The 22,693-nt window shown below is 39.8% G+C and overlaps 1 protein-coding gene across 1 annotated transcript; it reads left to right on the top strand.

Annotated features, from left to right (window-relative positions):
* Positions 1 to 1,362: 1,362 nt before the first annotated feature.
* Positions 1,363 to 18,999, top strand: DUSP11 (dual specificity phosphatase 11). The gene is made up of 9 exons (XM_045978696.1): positions 1,363 to 1,573; positions 3,027 to 3,102; positions 7,104 to 7,235; positions 10,465 to 10,588; positions 14,530 to 14,590; positions 16,801 to 16,847; positions 17,120 to 17,195; positions 17,421 to 17,627; positions 18,524 to 18,999. Exons 1-9 carry the CDS (start codon positions 1,479 to 1,481, stop codon positions 18,717 to 18,719), a joined length of 1,014 nt encoding a protein of 337 aa, XP_045834652.1. The 5' UTR covers positions 1,363 to 1,478; the 3' UTR covers positions 18,720 to 18,999.
* The last annotated feature ends 3,694 nt before the right edge of the window (positions 19,000 to 22,693 follow it).

Consider the following 22,693-nt stretch of genomic DNA (forward strand, 5'->3'; position numbering starts at 1 on the left):
CTACTCCACGCCTATTGAATATTTTTTTTCATAATTCAAAAAAATATTTTGATTGAGCACCAAAGTTGAATGTACCTAATTGTAAGTTTGCAAATGCACTGTTCTATCTTAAATCTTTTCTTTTTCCAAATAGCAATTTGACAAGATTGGCCTGTTTTACATTATGTGTAAGTGTTCAGAATTATAAATGCTTGTGGATATAAACTTGATTAGAATATGATTGTCCCAGAATTGTTAAAGCTAGTGATTTTTTTACCCATTCATTTAGTCGTTTATTCAATAACTCTGATCTTTCTGACCCTCAGTTTGTCCAGATCTCAAATGGTTGTGAAGACTAACAGTGTATATAAAATACTCTCAGAAATTAGAAACTAAAAAATACAAATAACAAAAAACCCCAGCTAGTATAGCCTGCAATTTGGTACTCTATTCTGCCTTCAGACCTACTGTAGGACATGTTGTCTTTTGCTGTTCCACATAGAGCAGAAGTTAAGTTTTTCTAGCGGGTACAGATCCCTATGCCTGATACTGTGTGGAAATCTTAGACTTGAGCTTCTACTCTTATTTATTTTTTTTGTTTTTTCTAAAACCTAAATACCTACTGTCCACCTCTAATGTGAAACTCTAAGGTGCGTGATAACAATCCAATAATAGTTTCACTGTGAGTGAGAGTGTGGCTGATACAATAATTTTGGAGGGCAGTGAGGCGGTATCTTTGAAAATTTTCAGTCTACATATCCTTCACTCCAACAATTCCACTTCTAGGGATTCAGATAAAGATGTATACAAATTCCAGGGCATTCATATTGCAGCCTGTCTGTGATACAGAACAAAAACCTGAAAAAAACTAAAAGTCCATCTGTATTGGACTGGTTATAAAGATTATGTTTCTTATAATCAATGAAATACTATGCATACCAGGCATTGAAAAGAATAGAACGGATGTATGCATAAATTGGGAAAATCAGTATCCAAAATAGATTGTAGGATACATATACTACATTGCTTTTGTATAAAATAGGAGATAACTACATATGTTTACACACACACACACACACACACACACACACACACACACACACACACACACAGAGTAAGTGTGAATGTGAGCAGCTGGAAAATATCTGGAAGAACCACACAAGGAACTGGGAGAGTGGGACTTAACTTTCATTCCATATCCTGCACTGTTTGAATTCTGAAGTACACCAACATGCTCATCAAACCTGTGCTACCGGCCCCCAGCTTAGGAGGGCACTGTAGTTCTCCGACTCCTGTTTAGTAATCAAATTACAGTCGGCCGGCCTGCGTGGTTACGTCATCACGACTGTCGGTGGCGCGTGCGCAATAGCAAAGGGCCTGGGAACGACGTGGGTTGCTGCCTATTCGCTTCCGGTCCCGAATCTTGTTTTGGTACCGAAGGCGCTGGGCTGGCGGCTTTGTCGCTCTTGCCTTTGGGTGGGCGGCATCTTGGGGCTCAGATGAGCCAGTGGCATCATGCCCGCGGCGGCCAGGGACGCGCGTTCTCTGGACGTAGCTCAGCCAAGAAGAAGCGCGGAAACCACGTCCCGGAAAGGTAATCTGCCTTGGCCCCGGGGCGTGGCCCTCCAGCTCCGAGCTCCTGGGCCTGGGCTCCATCTCTTGTGGTGTTTGCCTGCCCCTGTCCCCGCCGAACGCTTGCGGTCCGCCCCAGCTGGGAGGCACGATGCTCTGACTGTTCCAACCACGGTATCCGATCATCTGTGAGGTTCTGATTTTTCCCCATTCTGTTGAAAGCGAGGCTCTGGCCATTGCTTTTCCGGTCAAATGCGGAGGGATGGCTTAAGATGGGGCTGCCAATGTTGGGGACAACCCCTTAATTACCAAATTTGGAGTCTCCCTCAATTTCTCGAGCTGTGTTATTTTGGCACAGCAAATATGACTAATAAGAACCTAGTTCGAGCGAAAAAAACCCACCAGGATATCCGAAATTTTCCATCGAAAAAGTTGATTTATAATGTTTCTAGGAATCATTGAGGGGATACTGTTGCTTCCTAGCACGTCTCATTTGAGATAGCTGCTTCTGTACAAATGATGAATTTTGAGACTTTGCTTGTGTGTGCATTGAACTCTTGTATTCCTCGAGCCCTTCCTTTCCTTCCATCTTCCACATCAGGTCCCTTTCATTTTATCTCCTTAATATCTTTAACCTGTCAGTTTCTGTCAGCATCCAAATTCAGAAATTGACCGATCTGTTGCGGTTAGGTCCTATCTAGTGTACGTTTATCGACTTTTGTTTCCTTCCAATCCATTCTTCACACAAGAAGTCATTTTAATAGACTAGTTCAAATATTGCTCAAAAACATATATCAAAAACATTGTTTTTAAGAATAAAAGGAAACTCTTTACCATGGTCTTTAAGACTCTGCATAGTCTAGACTCTTCTCTTGCTTCCCCAGCCCCATCTTGTGCCACTTTTGTCCTCACTTTCTGTGCTTCAGCTATACTGAATTAACCTTATTTAACTAACATCCTACAGACATCAGCTCATATATCACTTTTCACTGTGACTCCTAACATTACTAAGTGAAGTTCACAGCCCCTTTTCTATCAGGTTGTCTTTTAAAATAAGAACTTGACGTTTCCTTTTGATTGATTTTGATGGCATCAGTTGTATGATGGCACAGTTTATTAAAAATAAACTGTGAAGTGAAAGAATTGAATTTAAATTACTTCAGTCGACAGGTATGTATTAATGACATCTTAGTATTCAGGATTGGTCTAGGTTTTATCAGGGATACAACAGTACTGGCCAACTCTGGCTTTAAATCTGGCTTACTTGTTGAGACTTTTGCACTGTTTTGTTGCATTGTGTCTGAGAGAGTGGAAGTTGTTACTAGGTGGTGTTGAGTAAGTGGAACAGCAAAATTCAAAGCAAAGAGAAGAGGGGACCTACTGTGTGGGCTACGGTTTCCATTTACAAGGAGCCTTCATTCTATTCAAGGAGGCAGGCTAACATAAAATTTGGCTAACAAAAAATCTATTAATAGGTGGAAAGACTACCTCCCAATTGGACAACGGATGCCTGGGACTCGTTTCATTGCTTTCAAAGTTCCTTTAAAAAAGGTGAGCAAAAGTAAATTCAGTATGCTTTCATAAATCCGAATTCATGGTGTAGAATACTCGTGCTCGAGCATGTCACACTCTGTTCCTCTGCGCCCCCCTTTTTTAAAAAGATTTTATATATTTGAGAGAGAATGAGTGAGAGAGATCATGAGAGAGGACAAGGTCAGAGGGAGAAGCAGACTCCCCAAGGAGCTGGGAGCCCGATGCGGGACTCGATCCCCGAAGTCCGGGACCATGACCTGAGTCCAAGACAGCTGCTCAACCAACTGAGCCACCCAGGTGCCCCCCCCCTTTTTTTAAGTTTTTATTTTGTATGGTAATCTCTGTACCCAGTGTGGGGCTTGAACTCACGACCCCAAGGTCAAGAGTCCCATGCTCAGGGCCACCTGGGTGGCTCAGCTGGTTAAGTATCTGACTCTTGATCTCAGCTCAGGTCTTGATCTCAGGGACAGAAAAAAATAAGAGTTGCATGCTCTATGCCAGGCACCCTTCCATTTTCCCTTTTTAATAGCAAATACTTTGTTAACTTTGTTATATCCCCTTTACTATTCTGAAATAAAATTCATAGATAAATACTACTTCCATACTTAATTTTAAAGAAAAAAAAATCAATGTAATGCTGAAACCAATAACATACACAATAAATAAAGTAATTTATAAAAAAGTAATATATATTAATTTCAGTATGTAAATATTTGGGCATGACTATTTTAGAAATAAAAACACAGTCAATTACTTCCATCATGAATACAAAAACTGCAAATCCAGGTTGAACTAGGTGGGTTTCTTGCCTTGCTGGCAGAAATTTCCATGATAGTGAACAGCTCTTAGTAGATTTTCAAATAAAACCTAGTATACGATTTTTACTTGGCTGATAATGTGATTACTGTCTTGGAGAAGTCAATGTACTTTAAACTAGGCCAAAAAAACTCATGTTTATTTGTGAAATGAAGTTAGGTTCTAAGGCTTAGATAATTGTGAACAGTTTTTCACCTGTACGAGCATTGAATAGGATTTTCCAAAGTCATTCTCCAAGTGGCCCCTGAAGGAGGGTGCACCCTGAGGCACCATTGGCCATGCAGGCCAGCAGCAGCACCTCTGGGGTTGCAGGGGTCTTCGAGGTGCAGCAGAGCCTGTGAGATGAAGCTGAATGAAGGTCGTCCTCATGTTTTCTGAAAACGTGTCCGAGGATGGCTGCGATAAAATGATGAGGAGCACAGCTGCGTGAAATGAGCATTTAGGTAGCTGCAGGGGAATGAATGTTCCAGTCCATAACTAAGGTGGTAAAAAATTCTTCATTGCCTCAAAGACATGCAGTTGGAATGAAAAATGAAGACTTGGTCAAGAAGACATGAAGTGAAGCAGATGATGAAAATTAATATTTTAGTTAACGTTGATCACTCACAAGAAGTTATGTAGAAAAACACGTGTTTGAGTATTTTTATTTTTTTAAATTATTACTAAAGATTTTATTTATTTGAGAGAGAGCGAGAGAGCACGTGCACAAGCAGCGGAGGGGCAGAGGGAGAGGGAGAAGCAGGCTCCCCACTGAGCAAGGAGCTAGACATGGGACTTGATCCCAGGACTCTGGGATCATGACCTGAGCAAAAGGCAGATGCTTAACCGACTGAGCCACTCAGGTGCCCCTATTTGAATACTCTTAATTGCAGGGCAATAAAGTCTCTTATCATTAAAAAAAGTAATTCAAGTGTGAGACACATTTGTAGGACTGTTAGGAATTTGTCAAGATTTCTAGCATTCATAACCCCTCTTCACTAAATGCTAATAAGACCCCTTCACTCCCATCATCATAACCAATAAATCCCCCCAAAACCCCAATGCTGTGGATTAGTAAGTCAAGATTTCAGCAAGGAGATCCTGAAAATTGTGTTTTTTTTGAACTAAGGAAGGAATAGGTGGGGATTGCATTTGGCTAGTATAAAAAGAATGAGGAGAGACTATGTCTCATTAAACTGCCCAGCATAGAATGGATTGGTGTCTGGAAAAGCCTACTTTGAATATACTGGGGATTTATTTAGTTTGTGACTCATAGGTAGAGTTCCTTTCTCACCTGTTATGTTAGTTCTTCTGCATCTAGACTTAAAAACTAGTCTTTTCATAAAGGTAAACATATGGTTCTTATTCACATCCATCAACACCAAGCATGGTGCTATTGAATAAGTTGAACAGTGTTTAGCATATAATAAATATTAGCAAATATTTGTGGAATGGACACCCCCTTCCATTTGCAGTTACTGTGAATTATCTCCTATGTTTCTCCTTTCCTCTGTGCGATTTTCCTAATTCCCTAACTCCCTACTCCATGGCCTCTAAAAGTGGATTCCTGAGGTTCTGCCAGAGTCCCTGCTTAGCCTCTTGCCTAAAAGTACATCAGCAAGATAGAAGATAGGAAGACTCTCCTCTACACAGCCACAAATCTTTCCTGTATGGTACGGTTATTTAGACCTTGTAAAGGGGATTACAGAGCTGCATAACCACCCCACTGCATGTCTTACTCATGCTCAGAGTCAGGGAGTAAGATGTGACATTGATTTCTTGTGTGTTTCATGGAATTCACCCAAAGAAAAGCAGTCCCAATACTTGACAGTCAGTTCTCATGCACATTGGAATATAAATTAGAGTATGTTAAGTATCACATAAATGCCATGGCAAGAAATATCAAGGATTTCGGAGGAGGGGGAATTGATAACAGACGGGAAGATTTCCTAAAGGGTTTGTGACTTAAATTAGTTATTTAAAGTTAGTTGTTCACACAGCTAGAGATGATATTTGATCCATCAGCCCCAAGTTTGCAAAAAGCTGACTGGACAGGGCTCCTGGGTGGCTTAGTTGTTGGGTGTATGCCTTTGGCTCAGGTCATGATCTCAGGATCCTGGGATCAAGCCCCACATCGGGCTTCCTGCTCAGCGGGAAGCCTGCTTCTCCCTCTCCCACTCCCCCTGTTTGTGTTTCCTCTCTTGCTGTCTCTCTCTCTGCCAAATAAATAAATAAAATCTTAAAAAAAAAGCTTACTGGAGAGATTGTATGCCTTACTGTAATTAATTTACTCTTCAAAACTTTCACAGTATTGGGTGGAAGACAACATCATCAATCTGTCAAATCTTCCTAATTAATTTATTATAAATTTAACATCTCAAATAGGGCAGTTCTAAAACTCATAGAGTTTCTTGGCTAATTAGCCAGGAAAATTCTGAGAAAGAGGAATAATGGTGGAAGGGATCATGTAGCCTGCCAGGTATTAAGCCTATATTAAAAGTGTTGCTAGGGCACAGGGAATTTTTAGGGCAGTGAAACTATTCTGTGTACTATAAGTGTAAATACAGGTCATACATTGGCCAAAACCCATAGAAAGTATGATACATAATGATTTAAAAATGACATGTCAGTGTTGGTCCATTCTAACAAATGGACCACAGTGGTATGGAATGTTGATGGGGGGAAGCTGTGTGGGGGTAAAGGAGAGAGGTTATAAGAGGGAACTCTGCTTTCTGCTCAGTTTTGCTTTGAACGTGGAACTGCTGTAAAAGCTAGTCTGTTAATGAAAAAAAAATGTGTTGCTGGCATTTGAATAACCAAAGAGATCAATGAGCAGAGTATGTAAATAAGCCAAATACATAAAAATATTTAGCAGTAAAAGCCACCTTTCGTATATGTAAGTACTCAAGAAGTACTTAAAAGTACCTATTTCCACGTGTTCCGTGTGAAGCTGGACATACAGTGGTAGGCAGAATTGATGTGGTCCCTGCCTTCTGAGAGTTAAAGTCTGGTTAGGAGATAGACATAAAACAAACACAAAAATACAAAGAAGTGAGCTTATTTTCTTTCTTCTCATCTCTAGAAGAAAGGATTGTAATGTAGCTTGTAAATTCCGGCAAAGTGGAAACTTTGATTTGAATCTCATTGTGTTGGCATCACAAGGCTTGAATAAATGGAAAAGGATTTTAAGCACATGTTTGCTCTTTCTTATTTCATTCTAACAGAGTTTTGAAAAGAACCTTGCTCCAGAAGAACGTTTTTCACCCTTGGATCTTTTTAACAAAATCCAAAAACAGAATGAAGAACTTGGACTAATTATTGATTTAACTTATACTCACCGCTATTATAAACCAGAGGTAAATGGAACCCTTCATTGAAAAGAACCTACTTTCTGCTACTATATTAATGCATAGTAATTCAGGAATTACCGTCTTATGCTAAGGTGAATGCTGGCTTTCTTCCATGGGTAATAGTTCAAAAAGGGAACTTAGTGGTTTCCTTAAGTACATATTTCTAATTGGTGTCTCAAAATGAGATTAAAGACAGGGTCTAAAAACTGTAGTATTGGATAGTAGACTCTGTATGTGCTGAAGAAATTCTATAAGCTTCCGTGTTCCATATTTTGAAAATGAAATAAACTTTCAGTAAGTATAGTAGCAAGAAATGAATATCCATTATGTCTTCAGCACTTATTTTAAGCAGTTGCCTGAGCATGTGAGCATTGTGGTAAAAGACAACTGTTCTCTAAATTTCATACTTTTCTTTTCCTAGTATCTCTTGATAAAAGAGCCCACATAATCTCTTGGCCTGTGTGGCATCCCGGTGGGAGGGAATTATCCTTGTGACCAATTTCGTGGCCTTGGAAACAGTAACCTCTAATGTTTATTAATATTTGTAAAGCAGTTTGCTATTTAAAAAGTACTTTTGCATGCTTTAACTTAGTTAATCCTCGCAACAGTCCTTTGCTGATGAAGCATTAGCAGTACTTACCTATCCTGCTGAGTGCTTACTCTGCACTAAGCTCAGAGGATAGATGATTGCAGTTGCTCATTCTATAGATGATAGAACTTGAGTCTCAAAAAAGGAAGAATTGACACTTGAATTCAGTTATTCCTCTTGTTGTTGTTTTTTTTTTAAATTGTGGTCAGATACACGTAAATAACCATCTTAAGCGTTCATAAGCATACAATTTGGTGGCATTAAATACATTGACAGTGTTGTGTAACCATTATCACTGTCTTTAACCAGAACTTTTTCATCATCCTAAACCCAAACTAGACCCATTAAATAATCCCACTTCCTCTCCCTGCAGCAGTAACCTCTATGCTAGCTTCTGTCTCTGTGAATTTGACTATTCTAGGTACTTCATATAAGTGGAATCATATAATATTTGTCCTGTGTCCGACTTACTTCACTAAACATAATGTTTTCAAGGTTCATTCATGTAACAAAATGTCACTCCATTTTATGGCTGAGTAATATTCCATTATGAGTACCTTCACTATTTTGTTTATCCGTTCACCTTTGATGGACATTTAAGTTATTTCCACTTTTTAGCTATTGTGAATAATGCTGCTGTGAATATTGGTGTACCAGTACTGGGTCAGAGCCTCGCTTTGAGCTCCTCTTGATGTATAGGTAGGAATGGAGTTATTGGATCATGATAGTTCTATGTTTAGAAACTTTCGAGAAACCATCAGACTGTTTTCCATTGTCGTTTTGTTTTTAAACAATTATCACAGGCGCCTGGGTGGCTCAGTGGGTTAAGCCGCTGCCTTTGGCTCAGGTCATGATCTCAGGGTCCTGGGATCGAGTCCCGCATTGGGCTTTCTGCTCAGCAGGAAGCCTGCTTCCCTCTCTTTCTCTCTCTGCCTGCCTCTCTATCTACTTGTGATCTCTCTCTGTCAAATAAATAAATAAATAAATCTTTAAAAAAAAAAACAATTATCACAAGTTTTAAACATATACAGAAACAGACATAATACTTTGGGTAATCATTGTACACCCACGAACTCATCCAGCTTTAATCTTTATTAATTGATGGCTATCATGTTTCATCTGTACACCTACTGGTTTCACCCTCATCCCATATTATTTTGAAGCAGATCCCATAGATCATATAATTTAACCTGTATATTTTTGGTATTTATATTTTAAATGTAGGACTTATATTTTTTACTATCATTATTTAACATTCAATATCAGTCAGTGCTCAAATTTAAGTGTCATAAAAAATGTTTTTTGAGAGCTTGAATTAAATCCAAATAAGATCCACGCTTGGATTTTTAGGTCTCTGATGTCTTATTTAGTCTGTAGGTTCTCCGTCCATGTCTCTCTCACTTTCTTTTTTTCCCCTGGTGAATTTTATTTTTTGGAGAAACCAGGTATTTTGTTCATTCTGATTTGATGATTCCCTCCCCATGTGTTTTTAACATATTCTTCAGTCCTTTTATTCCCTATAAATTGGTAGTTGGACCTAGAGGCTTGATCAGATTCAGGCTTGTTTAGGTTTTTGTTTGTTTGCTTTTTTTGTGTGTTGTTTTTGCTTTTGTTTTTGGCAAGACAGTTTCAGGAGTGATGATGTGTTCTTCTGTGGAGACATATAAGTGATTATCTCTTTCTGTGATACTAGTAGTCATTGATGATTGATATCTACATCCATTAATTCATTTGGGACTTCAAAAAATAATGAATTCTATTTCTTTTTCATTTATGAGCTGGGTATATTTTTATCAAGAGAAGCTTCCTCCTCCTCATCTGTTTGGTTGCTCAGTTATAGAAGCATGTTTCTTTCCTTTTATTTAACAGGCGTCAAAATGATGAGTTGATGCACTAATATCCTCTGGTGGTAACCAATAAATTTTATTTATTTACTTTTTGTATCATTATGGACTTCATTGCAGCTATTATTCTCATTGAGGCACAAATTGAGGCCCTGTCTTTGCCCAGTTGCTTCTCAGTGTGGCTCTTGAGTCCTTTGGACATGACAATCAGTTGTTTCTAGGCTTCTTCTGTGCTCAGGGCTAGGAAACATGTTTGTGTGTTTTTAATATAAAACAAATCATAGGTTCATACTAGTACTTTCCATTTCAATTCAGAACTATAGGATTTTCATTTAACCTCTTCTTTTATTGGTGTCTAATTTCTCCCACCCCAAGAATACCAATTCTTAAAAGTGCCTGCAATTTGCTTCCTCTACAATACAAAATCCAAGTTTTTCTGACACTGTTCTCCTGTTCTGCTTAAATCACAGCTCCCTTATAGCCCTTAAGATATAAAATATTTAGTAGAACTACTTATTCATCATTTTATATTCATTTATTCATATGGACTCAGATTTCAGGTTTGTATGCCTATTGCCTATCCATTCTGTAGGGTTTTTTTATTCCCCATTCTGTAGTTTCAATGAAAATCAGATGGTACTTCCTGGTTGGAACAGCTTGGGAAAAATGGCTCTTTTATCAGAATTACTGACAAGCTATGTTTATTAATAATCTCTTGGTTTATATTCTGGCTTCTCTGGTTACTTTTTACTTCTTTCTTTACAAATGAAATAATATGCATTTTCATGGTTTTGCCTTATAGGACTTTCCAGAAACTATTCCTTACTTAAAAATTTATACAATTGGGCATCAGGTGCCTGATGACGACACTATTTTTAAATTCAAATGTGCTGTTAATGAGTTTTTAAAAGAAAATAGAGATAATGGTGAGTTTGTTCTTGTTTTTTCTTTTACTTGAATTTTGGTATGCATTTTGAATGGGGTTGGAACTTTTAGTGTGTTTAATAGTTGTTAGGCTTGTTGTGTTTGCTAATGTTAAGGTAGAAATGTCAGATGGTGGAGATAGATTGAGGTGTTCTTCCTTTTATGGTCACAAATTAACAATTTAGTTTGACAAATGGCTTTAATGAGAAATGTGAACTAGCTTCCTCATCTCTTTTTAAAATATTTGGGAAATATATACTAAAATAAAAACATTCTTTTATCTCATTTATTGGTTCAGAGGTGAGAGGTGTGGGGAAAGGTTAAGGATGTCAGGGTATTGGGTCAAAGAGTATGGGGGGCATGGCTTGTGTGACCCTCTGCTAAAAACAAGGTAAAAAGATGTCAAGGTCTTAATGTATATAAAAGAGACAACAAAAGGGAAAGGTTTGGAGTGAGACGGAGCTCTGGAAGCAGAGCAAAAGAAGGTGCGCCTGGGGCATGGCCTCTGCATTGCCCACATCTCACATATTCCTGCTGGTTTTCCACTTTGGGTACAGATGCGGAAGGACATTCCCACCTCTCATTCAGACAAGGAAGGACCTAAAAAGCTGGCGCTTCTTGTTCCTGCTTCAAAATGTGTCTTACTCCGTGGGCAATAGATCTTAGCAAGCTATTAGCTTCTGAATTTTAAGGATCCACCTACCTATTTCTGGTACCTGGCTGTCAGAAAGAATGTGGTATTTGCCATATTTTAAGACTGAGGACTCTTTTGTCTTTGGAAAGCCACCAATCTGCAGGACCAAGCGCTTTTTTTTTTTTTTTTTTTTTTTTTTTGACAGACAGAGATCACAGGCAGGCAGAGAGGCAGCCAGAGAAAGAGGAAGGGAAGCAGGCTCCCCGCTGAGCAGAGAGCCCGATGCGGGGCTCGATCCCAGGACCCTGAGATCATGACCTGAGCCGAAGGCAGAGGCTTCAACCCACTGAGCCACCCAGGAGCCCCTCATTTTGTTTTTTAAATTTAGTTAGAGGAGCCTATATTTTGTTAAGTAAATATGACAGTGAGTAAATATTCCATACATATATACATACATACATAAACAGGGAGTAGGAGAGAAAAAATAAGAGATGGAGATGGGAAAATGGGAATGGGAGGTGAGAGAGAAAGAGATGGGAATTTTAAGATAACTTTTCAAACTATAATCTGGTTGCCTCATGCAGGCACTGGCTTTTCAGTATCTTAAGCCCTGCTCCCAGATCTTCCCCGTACTTTAAAACTTGGGAGGCTTGGCCCTGCCTCTGACAACCACGTCATCTATGAAAGAGGTAGACTCTGATGTTTCTGTCTCGGAAACATCGCCTCGTAGGATGTTAGGGTGCGGCTGCCGGGCTGCTTGTGGCTCCCCGGCTCCTGTGTGTGGGGTTGCTGTACAGTATCCCTTTGGTTCTGTGAGTCCGTGTGAATGGGGCCGTCAGTCTTGTTTGTTCACGAGCTGTCCCATGTTGGTCTCCTGCCTGTGTTGTGCTGACTTCACTGTGCCCTCAGCCCTGGCAGTCTGGAGAGCCTGCTTTTGATCCATTTTGGCTCCCTCTGCTCTAAGCCCCTCCCACAGACACCAGGCTCCCTGAGGAAGAGGAGGATGCTTGACTCTTCACTCCTTAGAGCCGGTAGAGGCTCAGAAAATACGTTGATTCAGTAAATGCTGAGAGCCTTTTAGATTTGCTGGCAGGGCCCAGGGATACAGAGGTTCATTAGAAACTGACAGTACCCGGGAAGATAAACGTGTGGTAACTATAAGAGAGTGGGTTAATTATAATAAAAGCATTAAGTGCAACAGGCATATGGAGGAGAGGCTGAGGGAGGCCTGACTGAGGAGACAGCATTTGAGCTAGGCTGTGGGGAAGAGGATTTTGCCAGAATGAGAAAAGGAATATCCAGGTTTGGGGAACAAGTGCAAAAGGCACAGGCCTTGACCTTGTGCCCAGGAGCGGCAGCCTCTGTAATGACCAGAGGATAGTGTGAAAGGGCATAGAATTCACCTGTTGAATTTCAACGAACATTTATAGGACACCTTTTAAGTTAAAGGCGCTGTTCTAGGAAGCAGAATGGAAGAAAGGTCTTGCCCTTTTATGCTCTGCATTCTTAGTTGGGGGCAGGGATAAATAAGTAACTATAGGAAATGTTAGATGGTGATGACGTGCTTTGGAGAATAACGAACAGGATTCAGAAGTGAGGGCCTGTGTTGGGTGATCAGGGAAGGCCTCTCTGTTAAGATGTCATTGAGTAGAGCCTTAAAAGAAATGAGGAACCATTGGATATCTGGGAAGTTTGGGGGGACAGAGTGTTGCCAAGCAGAGGGAATAGTAGGTGCAAAGCCCCTGAGGCAGGACTATGCTCGGCATGTTTGAGGAATAGTAAGCAGACCAGTGCAGCTGCGGTGGGGAACGTGTGTGAGGTCAGGGCCATAGAAAATGGGGTCTGGGAAGTTGGCAGGGGCCAGGAGGAGGTGGATCATGGAGATACCTAGAAGTCCTAGTTTGAATCATTGTGGACATACAGTTTAGATGGAGAGACTGATGATACCATTTTTTTTTTTTTTAAGATTTTATTTATTTATTTGGCAGAGAGAGAAACAAGTAGGCAGAGAGGCAGGCTCCCTGCCGAGCAGAGAGCCTGATGCGGGACTCGATCCCAGGACCCTGAGATCATGACCTGAGCCGAAGGCAGCGGCTTAAACCACTGAGCCACCCAGGCGCCCCTGATGATACCATTTTTAAAGAGTTCTAAATGCTTTGCTGAAAGTTTGGGCTTTTTTCTATGCTAAATGGAGATTTTTAAGCAAGGGAGCAACCCTACGAGTTTGTATTTTAGGAAGATCCACATCTTCCATATGAAGAATTACTTGAAATAGACAAGATTTAGAGGTAGGGAGACAGTAACCCAGGCAGGTGACGAGTGCTTTCCTACCAGATACCACCTAGTCCCCAGACACACATTTTGCAGAGATCAACTACACTTAATCATTTATTTAATTTCTCACACACTTTAAATTTATTTTATTTTTCAAGATTTTATTCATTTGAGACAGAGAGATAGAGAGAACATGTGTAGGGGGAGAGGCAGAGAGAGAGGGCAAAGCAGACTCCATGCTGAGCCGGGAGCCCAAGGTGGAGCTCAATCCCAGGACCCAGAGATCATGACGTAAGCCAAAAGCAGACGCTTAATTGTTTGAGCTACCCAGGCACCTCTCAGGTAATTTTTTTAAACGATGGACTAAGAGATGCTATGGCATAGCTGGGAAAATCTTAGACTTGATTCTAATCTTTGCTCTGTCTGCCTGCTTTGCAGCGTGGGCTTCCGTCACCAAGTCTGACTTTTTCATCAGGAGATACGAGCAGCTCTGCTTTCCTGGGCGCTTCACGGACACACAGACTGGGGGGCGTGAGGAGCAGCAAATGAGAGCAGGGATGGAAGTGCTTTGGGAATTCATGAATCCCGCAAACTGTTCTTTTTCATATTCAGTATCCAAAGAAAAGGCATTTGATTTGTTTTACTCAAAAAAAAAAGTTTGATTCTTCTAGCCTGTTTTTCGGGGGTTTTTTGCATTCATTTTCTATAATTAAATCAGTTGCTGATGGACATTCTATAGTAAAAAGCTGGGTTCATCTCCATGCCATTTTGGCTTTTAGTACCTGATTAGGCTTTTTCCAGTTTACACGATTGCTTCTAACAGGGACTATGCAGAATTTCTCAGGGGCAGTGAATTTCGACTTTATGTGAAATAATTCTTTAGAGTGTATTCCTAAAATAACATACTCCTTATCAGTTATTCCTTTTCAGGGTTGTGGTAGTGGCAACTAATAAATGGTACTCTAAAGAAAATAGTAGAATTTGTTTTAAGTGTATCTACTTCACTTATTTAACTCTGTATTCCTTATTTTGTAGACAAACTTATTGGTGTTCATTGTACCCACGGTTTAAACAGGACTGGCTATCTCATCTGCAGGTGAGTTGTCAACCCCAGGAGACAGACCAGGTTTAAGTTGTTTTGTTTACAATAATAGCGTAAGCTAGTTGCAAAGAATGCAGTCAGTATTGAAATGTATGAAAGTAGAACGCAGTCTTGCTCCCCACCCAGAGATTACCGGCAGTAATAATTTACTATGTATTTTTCAGACTTAAATATGCAGACAGGTATAAGTATATACATGTAATTTAATGGTGTTAATATTTAGAGATCCCGTTTTATAATTTAACATATCGTGGACATCTTCTTATGAAAATATTTGGAAACCTCATTCTTTTTTAGAAGCTGCAATGTTTCGTTGCTTTCTGATCAACGTAAAAGTCAGTAGTTTTTAATATTTTAAAACATTGAATCAGTGAACATTCCTGTATGAACAAATTTGAATATATATGCTATTTTCTCAGATAATTTCACTCAGAAAGGAATTTCTGAATCAAAGTATTGATACATTTGTTCATTCAGAAAAGACTGAGCGTCTGCTCTGTGTAAGCACTGTGCTGGGTGCTAGCAGAAAGACCTCAGAGACTTGACTTGCCTTTTGTGAACTCTTAATAGTCAAGAAAGTATGAATAGACATTCAGGAATCACACAAACGCATGTGGAATTACAGATCTGATAAATGCCAAGGAGAGGGACATGGTATGTGAGAGCATATTAATGGGGGGATTTGACCTTAGCATGGAGAATACAGAATGTTTCTTTGGGGATGTTTGGGCCGATACCTGAAGGATGATGAGGTTAGACACTGTTAGACACTGGGGAGAGAATTCTAGGCATAAGGAACAGCAAAGACTGATAATAGGAAAGCATATGCTGTGTTGGAACAAGCCAGGGAGGCTGGGCCATGGGAAATACGATATTAAAATGGAGCAGAAAAGTTCAAAAAAAAGGGGAGGTGGTTTGGGGGTGGGAGTGCCTGGCTGGCTCAGTAGGTAGAGCATTTGACTCTTGATCTCAGGGTCATGAGTTTGAGCCTTGGTATAGATTAGTTTTTTTTTTTTTTTTCCCTTGAGATTACTTAAAAAAAAAAAAAAAGTTTAAAATGGAGGTGGAGGGGCACCTGGCTGACTCAGAAGGGCATATGACTCTTGATCTTGGTGCCAAAGATTACTTTTAAAAAAATCCACAAAAATCTAAAAAAAATTACAACGGAGCTGGAAGTATGGGGAGGAGCTAGATCATGCGGGTTTGTGTTTAGACTTAAGAGTAATTGAAAACCATTGAATGTTTTTTGTTAAGGGTGAGTATGTAGAACATAATCACAGTTGCATTATCAAGCCATCCTTTTGATGCTAAATGGAGGATATACTGTAGGGAGGAAGAGTGGAAGCAAGGAGAAAAGTTAGGCTTTGTAGAAATCAAGGCATGACGGTGGCTTGGACCGGGGTGTGGTGGTCATTTGGGAGGGAAGATGGGGACATATTCTAGAGCTATTCATTGTCAGGATTTGGTAGCGTGTTGAAGGTGAGGGTGAGGGCGAAACGGCTGGCGGTGGCAGTGACTCCTAAGCTTCTGGCCCGTAGTGTTGGTTAGATAGTATTTAGATTTGAGGTTAGTATTTTTTCCCAATTTGTCTTTTTCTGTTGTTGGTTCCTGATGAATACTCTGTCATATTAAGTAAGTGTCCTATTTCCAGTATACAAAACACTTGGATAAAAATGACTGTTGTGGGGCACCTGGGTGGCTCAGTAGGTTAAGCATCTGCCTTCAGTTCAGGTCATGAGCCCAGGGCCCTGGGATCGAGTGCCATGTTGGACTCCCTGCTCAGCAGGGACCCTGCTTCTTCCTCTCCCTCTGCCACTCCCCCCTGCTCTGCTCTCTAACTGTCTGTCTCTCAAATAAATAAAATCTTAAAAAACAAAACCAAAAAACCAAAAATAACTGTTGTATTCTTATCAGTTACCTTTTTAACATCTGCCAGTTTGGTCCCTTATTTTCTTCTCTTTCATTTAGTAATTAAATTGTTGTATTAATGTAAATAATTATATTAATAGATTTGCTAGAGTTGGGTCATCCTTGGAATACAGTCTTTTTGTGGTCATGATATATCATTCTTTAATTATGGGATTAGATGTGCTAATATTTTCTTAGGATTTTTATATTTGTAAGTGAAATTGGACCTTTTTTGAAAACACTTGATTTTTTTCTCTTCATATATATAAATGACTTGAATTATGTTGTTTTGTTAGGTATTTGATTGATGTACAAGGCATGAGGCCAGATGATGCAATTGAATGTAAGTATAAGGGTTGTCACTATTTTTTCTTTTTATAAAAGTTGAAGGTGGAAATGTAGATGAATTTCTCAGATTTTGGGAAAAAGAAACGTTTGTAATGCATTTGCTCTGACACAATGCATTCTTTTGCCAAAAGTTTATAAAGGGATGTATCTGGAAGTAGTGAGGTATAACTGCCTGAGTGATTAGTCAGTGGATTTCAGCTTTGACCTGCTTTCTCTGGGAAAGATTTACTTTTTGTAGTGATTTTTAACAGTTCATCCACTCTTCAGTATTCAATAGGTGCCGTGGACATTGCTTGGAAAGACAAAACTATATTGAAGACCTTCAGAAAGGTCCCATCAGAAGGTAAGTTGCATTTTATATGTGAGATCTATGGTTAGGGAGATCTGTTTTTACATCATTGAAGTTGTATGTGTTCATTCTTCTTATACCTTATTTATTTGCTCAGGGAACTTTAAACAAACAGGGAGGGGAGGATGGGATTGTTATTTTCATGGGCCAAAATATCATCACTAAATTGGCTACAGAATTTGGAAACCAGTAATACTGTGTGGAAACATTCTCTTTGAGGAATTGGGATTCCAGTGTATCCAGATCAAGTGGTTTTGAAGATGTAACATACATGATGGAACCAGTCCACACCACTATTAACCAGTCCACATCACTGTATAAGCCTGTTAACCAAGGACATTGGTATAACCTACATCAGACCCAAGGTTACCCAGTACCTTCTCGGCATTTCCATAGCCAAACCCAGGATTTGCAGCAGTCAGTAAGGTATCTCTTCTGTCCTCTTTTCTAGAATTGAAATAGAAATTTATATTGTAAATTAGTGCAAACACATGAAAATGTTGAAAACCGATGTTTTCTGACTGACCAGAGGTATCATTTGCTCCATATTTTGCATTCAGGGCTGGAAAATAAAGCATAGGATGGGAGGGAATATGTGAATTTTCAGAGGCAGTTGGGAAAATGACTTAGAAAATTTCACTGATTCTAAACTTAGTTTAAGCCAAAAGTTTGATGTGATTACCAAAAATGATCTTGCATTCTTAGGCTCTATTAATAGTGGTAGAGTTTGCAGAATAAGGAAGGTTGTTATTTAAAGAGTAAATACAAATTATAAGGAAAAATAGTAAAATTCCAGTATGATATATTACATTTACCGATCTTACTTTTGGAACAAATTTCAATCTTAATTTCCCAAATTTGTTGCATGTGTAGGTAATAATTAGAATTTCTACACTTTATGGCTAATTTATATATGTATTTATACAGTGAAAGTAGCTTTCTGTTTTTAAAAATAAATACCTTAATACTTTCTCACATCAACTCTGCAGGACTTGGGGAGAAAGTATTTGATTAGAAAAGTGTGGGCATTTATCTCTGTAGGGAAAGGTTGGAATAGCTCTTGGGAAGCTACTGTGTGCCAAGGTGTGTGGTAGGTAATTTAAATACATTGTCTTAATTTACCTTGAAAACCACCCGTGAAGATGGAAGGTATTACCTCCCTTTCATAAAGAACTAAGAAATCCAAAGACGAAGCAGTTTATCTGCTAAGGTTGTACAAGGAGAAGACAGTAGAACCTGAGTGTTTGTGTATTAGTTTATAAAGCTTATTAAGATATTTTATTAAAACTAATAATAATACATTACTTTTTGTTTTCTTTAAGAAAATTTTCACAGAACCAGAACATTTACCAGAGAGGCCATATCCCTCCTCCTGGTCCCCCTGGAGAGGACTATTCACAAAGGAGGTACTCTTGGAATGTAAAGCCAAACGCCAGTCAAGCAGCCCAGAATACAGTGTGGTATCCGGGCAGTTACTACAGACTCTCCTATCCAACCTATTGTGGATGGACCGAATGACAAACCTGTCCTAGAAATCTGTCTGCAGATAGAGCAGGACTGAAGACAGTTGAAGTGACTTCTTATAAGATCAGGTCAATTGTGAGGTTTATAATCTATTTTATTGCTCCCTCATGTGTTCAAGCTTAAAGAAAAATTACATTGATACCTCTTTGTCGATAAATTTGCAGTATTTGCAACAGTAAAGGAAATAATCTGTCATTCAGTCTTACTTTTTTTTTTAAAGGAAGATGGTATTTTAGAACTGAGAAAGTAATAAAGAATTTCCCTCGTAAATTATTTTTTAAAAATTCTGTCTTCCTTATCGATGTGTTTCTTTCTGACTAGACTTGTGATAGGAGGGTATGTGCAGAACTTTCTGGTGTTTTTGTCATGTTCTATTATTGGCCCAGTCATTAAGGCTATCTTTTTTTTCCCTAACTGTTCAAGATTTCTATTAAAACCTACCTAAGAGACAATCTCTTTATTTAAAATCTACTTGAAGTTAGTAATTGTATTTTTTTAAAGACTTTATTTGTTTTGAGAGAGGTAGAGAGAGAGCACAAGTAGGTAGAGCAGCAGGCAGAGGGAGAGGGAGAGGGGGAAGCAGGCTGAGCAGGGAGCCTGATGCAAGGCTTGATCCCAGGATCCTGAGATCACAACCCAAGCCGAAGGCAGACGCTTAACCGACTGAGCCACCCAGACACCCCTAGTAATTGTAATTTTGTGGTTAGACATTTCTTTCTTTGGTAGTCTGTTGTGGGATTTGACCAACTTCTTTCACTGAATTGTCAGATGTACCATCTAACACAAGAACAGATAAACTTTTAGGTAATAGACTGTCAGCTGGGCAAGAGAAACTGATAAACCAGAATGCTGGTTAATTTACCTGACAGGGTAATTGTTACCAACGGGGTAGAACTATTCAGAAAACTTGAAAACTTTCATAGACTATAGAAGTTCTTTAATGAACAAAATAGGATACAACACTTGAAGCCTGGGATGTCTGGAAGACTAGTGGACAAGGATGGCTTCTGGTTTTATTACTTGTCTGTTGAACATATCCCACTGCGATCTTTTTGCTCTTGCCTTACAGTAGAGTGGTGCCTTGATCTTGACTTTTTCTGTTCTCTTTCCTGCTGGTATACCTCTGGAACATACAGATGGATCACTTGGGAGGTGTTAAATATTTTTAGTTGCAGAGGAAGCCAGAGACCTGTTTGCTCAATAAAGTGTCTCACCAACATGACATCCTAAGCCTCAGTAGATATTCGATGAGTACTTGGGCAGCTTGGCTTCATTTTTTTTTTAAAGCCTCTGACTTTGAAGATGTATATCCTAGAATGTCTCATACTGCATGCGACAGGCATTTTCTTTATCCTCTTTTTCCATCTGAACAACATGTGGAACCTGACCGCGAGGAAGTGCTTTAGTTCGGCCAGTCCCCTGGCCTGTGTCTCATTAGCTCCGTCACGCTGCTGCCCATCATCTGAGATGCTCAGGAAGTGGTCCTCGGCCTGCCACGTGTAACAGATTTGGAAGTTCTTCTTGCTGAAAGGCTGCTCTTGTGGCTACACCTTGAAGGCTCACGTGGACTGAAACTGGAGCCAGACAGATGGTAAGGCGTACGGGAAAGAACAAGCAGGGGCAGGAGTGGGAATCCAGCTACTTTGATGGTTTTCCTTGGCAAGCAGTTTCCAAGGAGGCCGTTGCCAGCAGAAGTGCCCTCCTTAGAAGTACTGCTGCCTTCAGAAAATGTGATCCTGTCATCCCCTCTGTCCCCTTCCTATTTCAGTCAACATGGTTTGTTTAAAAACTAAACTCCTTAAAAACAAACAACCAAAGAAAGAGGCTGCTTTCGCTTTCTCACGTCTCATTTATTCTTCACCATACTAGAGTTCTGGTTTCTACTCACAGCATACCCCTTAAAAGTCCTCTGGCTAAAGGGACTAGCCACTCCCGTTTTTTTAAAGGTCTTCAGTAGCCTTTTAAGCTTTTTTAAAGTTTTCATTTTTATTTAAAAAACATGTAGGAGTAGTTTAAAATTCAAATAGCTCTACTGAGATACAGTGGAAAATAACAGTCCCTCCCCCTGCCCCAGCGGTACCACTCCCCAAAGGCAAACACTAAATATTTGTTTGTTGGAGAGGGAGAGTGGAGAGGGGCAAAGGGAGCAAGAGAATGAATCCTCAGCAGGCTCCAAGCTGAGTTCTGAGCCCAATGCAAGGCTCTATTAAACCCAGAGTTGATGCTTAACTGAGCCACCCATGCGTCCGGAACACTAAATATTTTTGCATTATCTTCTAGTATTTGCCTCCATCTTTAAATACTAGGTTTATTTTGCCACTTACTGCTTCTCCTGCCATGGAGAATACGGATTTAGCTCATGCACATGATTTACCCACATGCCTCTTCTTACCCCTCAGTATCGTTCTCTCCCAACTTCGATTCAGTCAGTATTCTAAGCTCCCGTTCCCTAGATATACTGAGCCATACTATGCTGAGCTCCTTTCTTACACTGCTTTTGTCCTCATTTTTGCCTTGTTTGTTTGCTGCTTTTCCCTGCACCTATCACCGGTTCATCCCCAAGATCCCAACACCACTGTAACATTTCTCTTCATATGGATAGGACAGACCCTGCCTTTTTGTCTGAAATCTTGCCTGGAACCCTCCTGGCCTTTTCCAGGCTGGGCGCCGAGTTAGGATGCTAGGGCTGCCTTAACAAAGCACCAGCTTGGGCCGCCTAAACAACAGAAATTTACATTATCACAGTTCTGGGGGCTTCACGTCTGAGCTGAAGGTGTCGGCCGGGCTGGTCTCTTCTGTGTTTAGAGATGGCCATCTTCTCCCTTTGTCTTTACATGGTCTTCCAGCTGAGACTGTGTTCAGATTCCCTCTTACTAGGACACTCGTCATACTGGATTGATGCCACCCTTACGACCTTGTTTAAATGTATTACCCCTTTAAAGACCCTGTTTCCAAATGTAATCACATTCTTGAGATCCTGGAGGTTAGGGTGACTTCAACGTGAGAATCTATCAGGGGTGGAGAGTGGCACAATTCAGCCCATGACAGGGACCTTGATTGTTCTCTATGCCTGGGGCAGAGCTGTTGGCCTGGGATTTCTCTCCACTATCACCCCGGTCATTTCTTATACCCCTCTTCTGTTTCCTCGATCCCATAGCTACTGCGTTACGGTGTACTTCCTTGTTTGGTGGAGTATATCCTTCCTTAGCTTCCTAGGGAGGGTTAATGGGATGTAAATTTTTTGAGACTTGCATGTGTGAAATGGGTATAGTTTAATCTCACTGCACTGATAATTTGTTAGGCTGTAGACTTGTACGTAGGCCCTTTTGAATCCACTTATTCATACATTTTGTTGTTGCTCCTGAAACCCTGTGCTGTTGTGATTCTCAAGCTTTTATTTGTGACCTGTGATTTTTCTCTCCGAAGGCTTTAAGATCTTCTTTATCTCAAATATCCTGGAATTTCATGATATGTTTAAAAGTCTGTTTTCTTATTTGTAATGCCATATACTTAGTGAGCCCTTTAGCCTGGCAAGTTGTGACTATCAGTCCTGGGAAATTTTCTGTTTTTATCCCTTCTATTTCAGGAACCTCTATTAGTTGAATATTGGATTTTTTTTTTTTGAAATGTACCTTTAAGTTAATTATGTACTTTTTCTCTTACCAGTTTTAAACCTTTTTGCCATTTCTTTTTTTTAAATCAGGAGAATTTCCTCAGCTTTATTTTCTACCTTCCATATATTATTTTCTGAATGACTTTTTTTTTCAGATACTTTTTTTTTAAGGAATCAGCATTTATTCTGCCTTTTATTTTTTTAAAAGATTTTATTTATTTATTTGACAGAGAGAGAGAGATCACAAGCAGGCAGAGAGATAAGAGGAAGCGGACTCCCTGCTGAGCAGACAGCCCGATGTGGGGCTTGATCCCAGGACCCTGAGACTATGACCTGAGCCAAAGGCAGAGGCTTA

The sequence above is a fragment of the Meles meles genome, chromosome 15, assembly GCF_922984935.1.
Source record: "Meles meles chromosome 15, mMelMel3.1 paternal haplotype, whole genome shotgun sequence".
NCBI classification, from domain to species: Eukaryota; Metazoa; Chordata; class Mammalia; order Carnivora; family Mustelidae; genus Meles; species Meles meles.

Excerpts from the sequence above, each read along its gene's own strand:
- DUSP11 (XM_045978696.1), top strand. The coding sequence starts at position 1,479 with ATGAGCCAGTGGCATCATGCCCGCGGCGGCCAGGGACGCGCGTTCTCT. Across the intron at positions 7,236-10,464 it reads ACCGCTATTATAAACCAGAG|GACTTTCCAGAAACTATTCC; the intron begins GTAAATGGAACC and ends TTTGCCTTATAG. Across the intron at positions 10,589-14,529 it reads AAAAGAAAATAGAGATAATG|ACAAACTTATTGGTGTTCAT; the intron begins GTGAGTTTGTTC and ends CTTATTTTGTAG.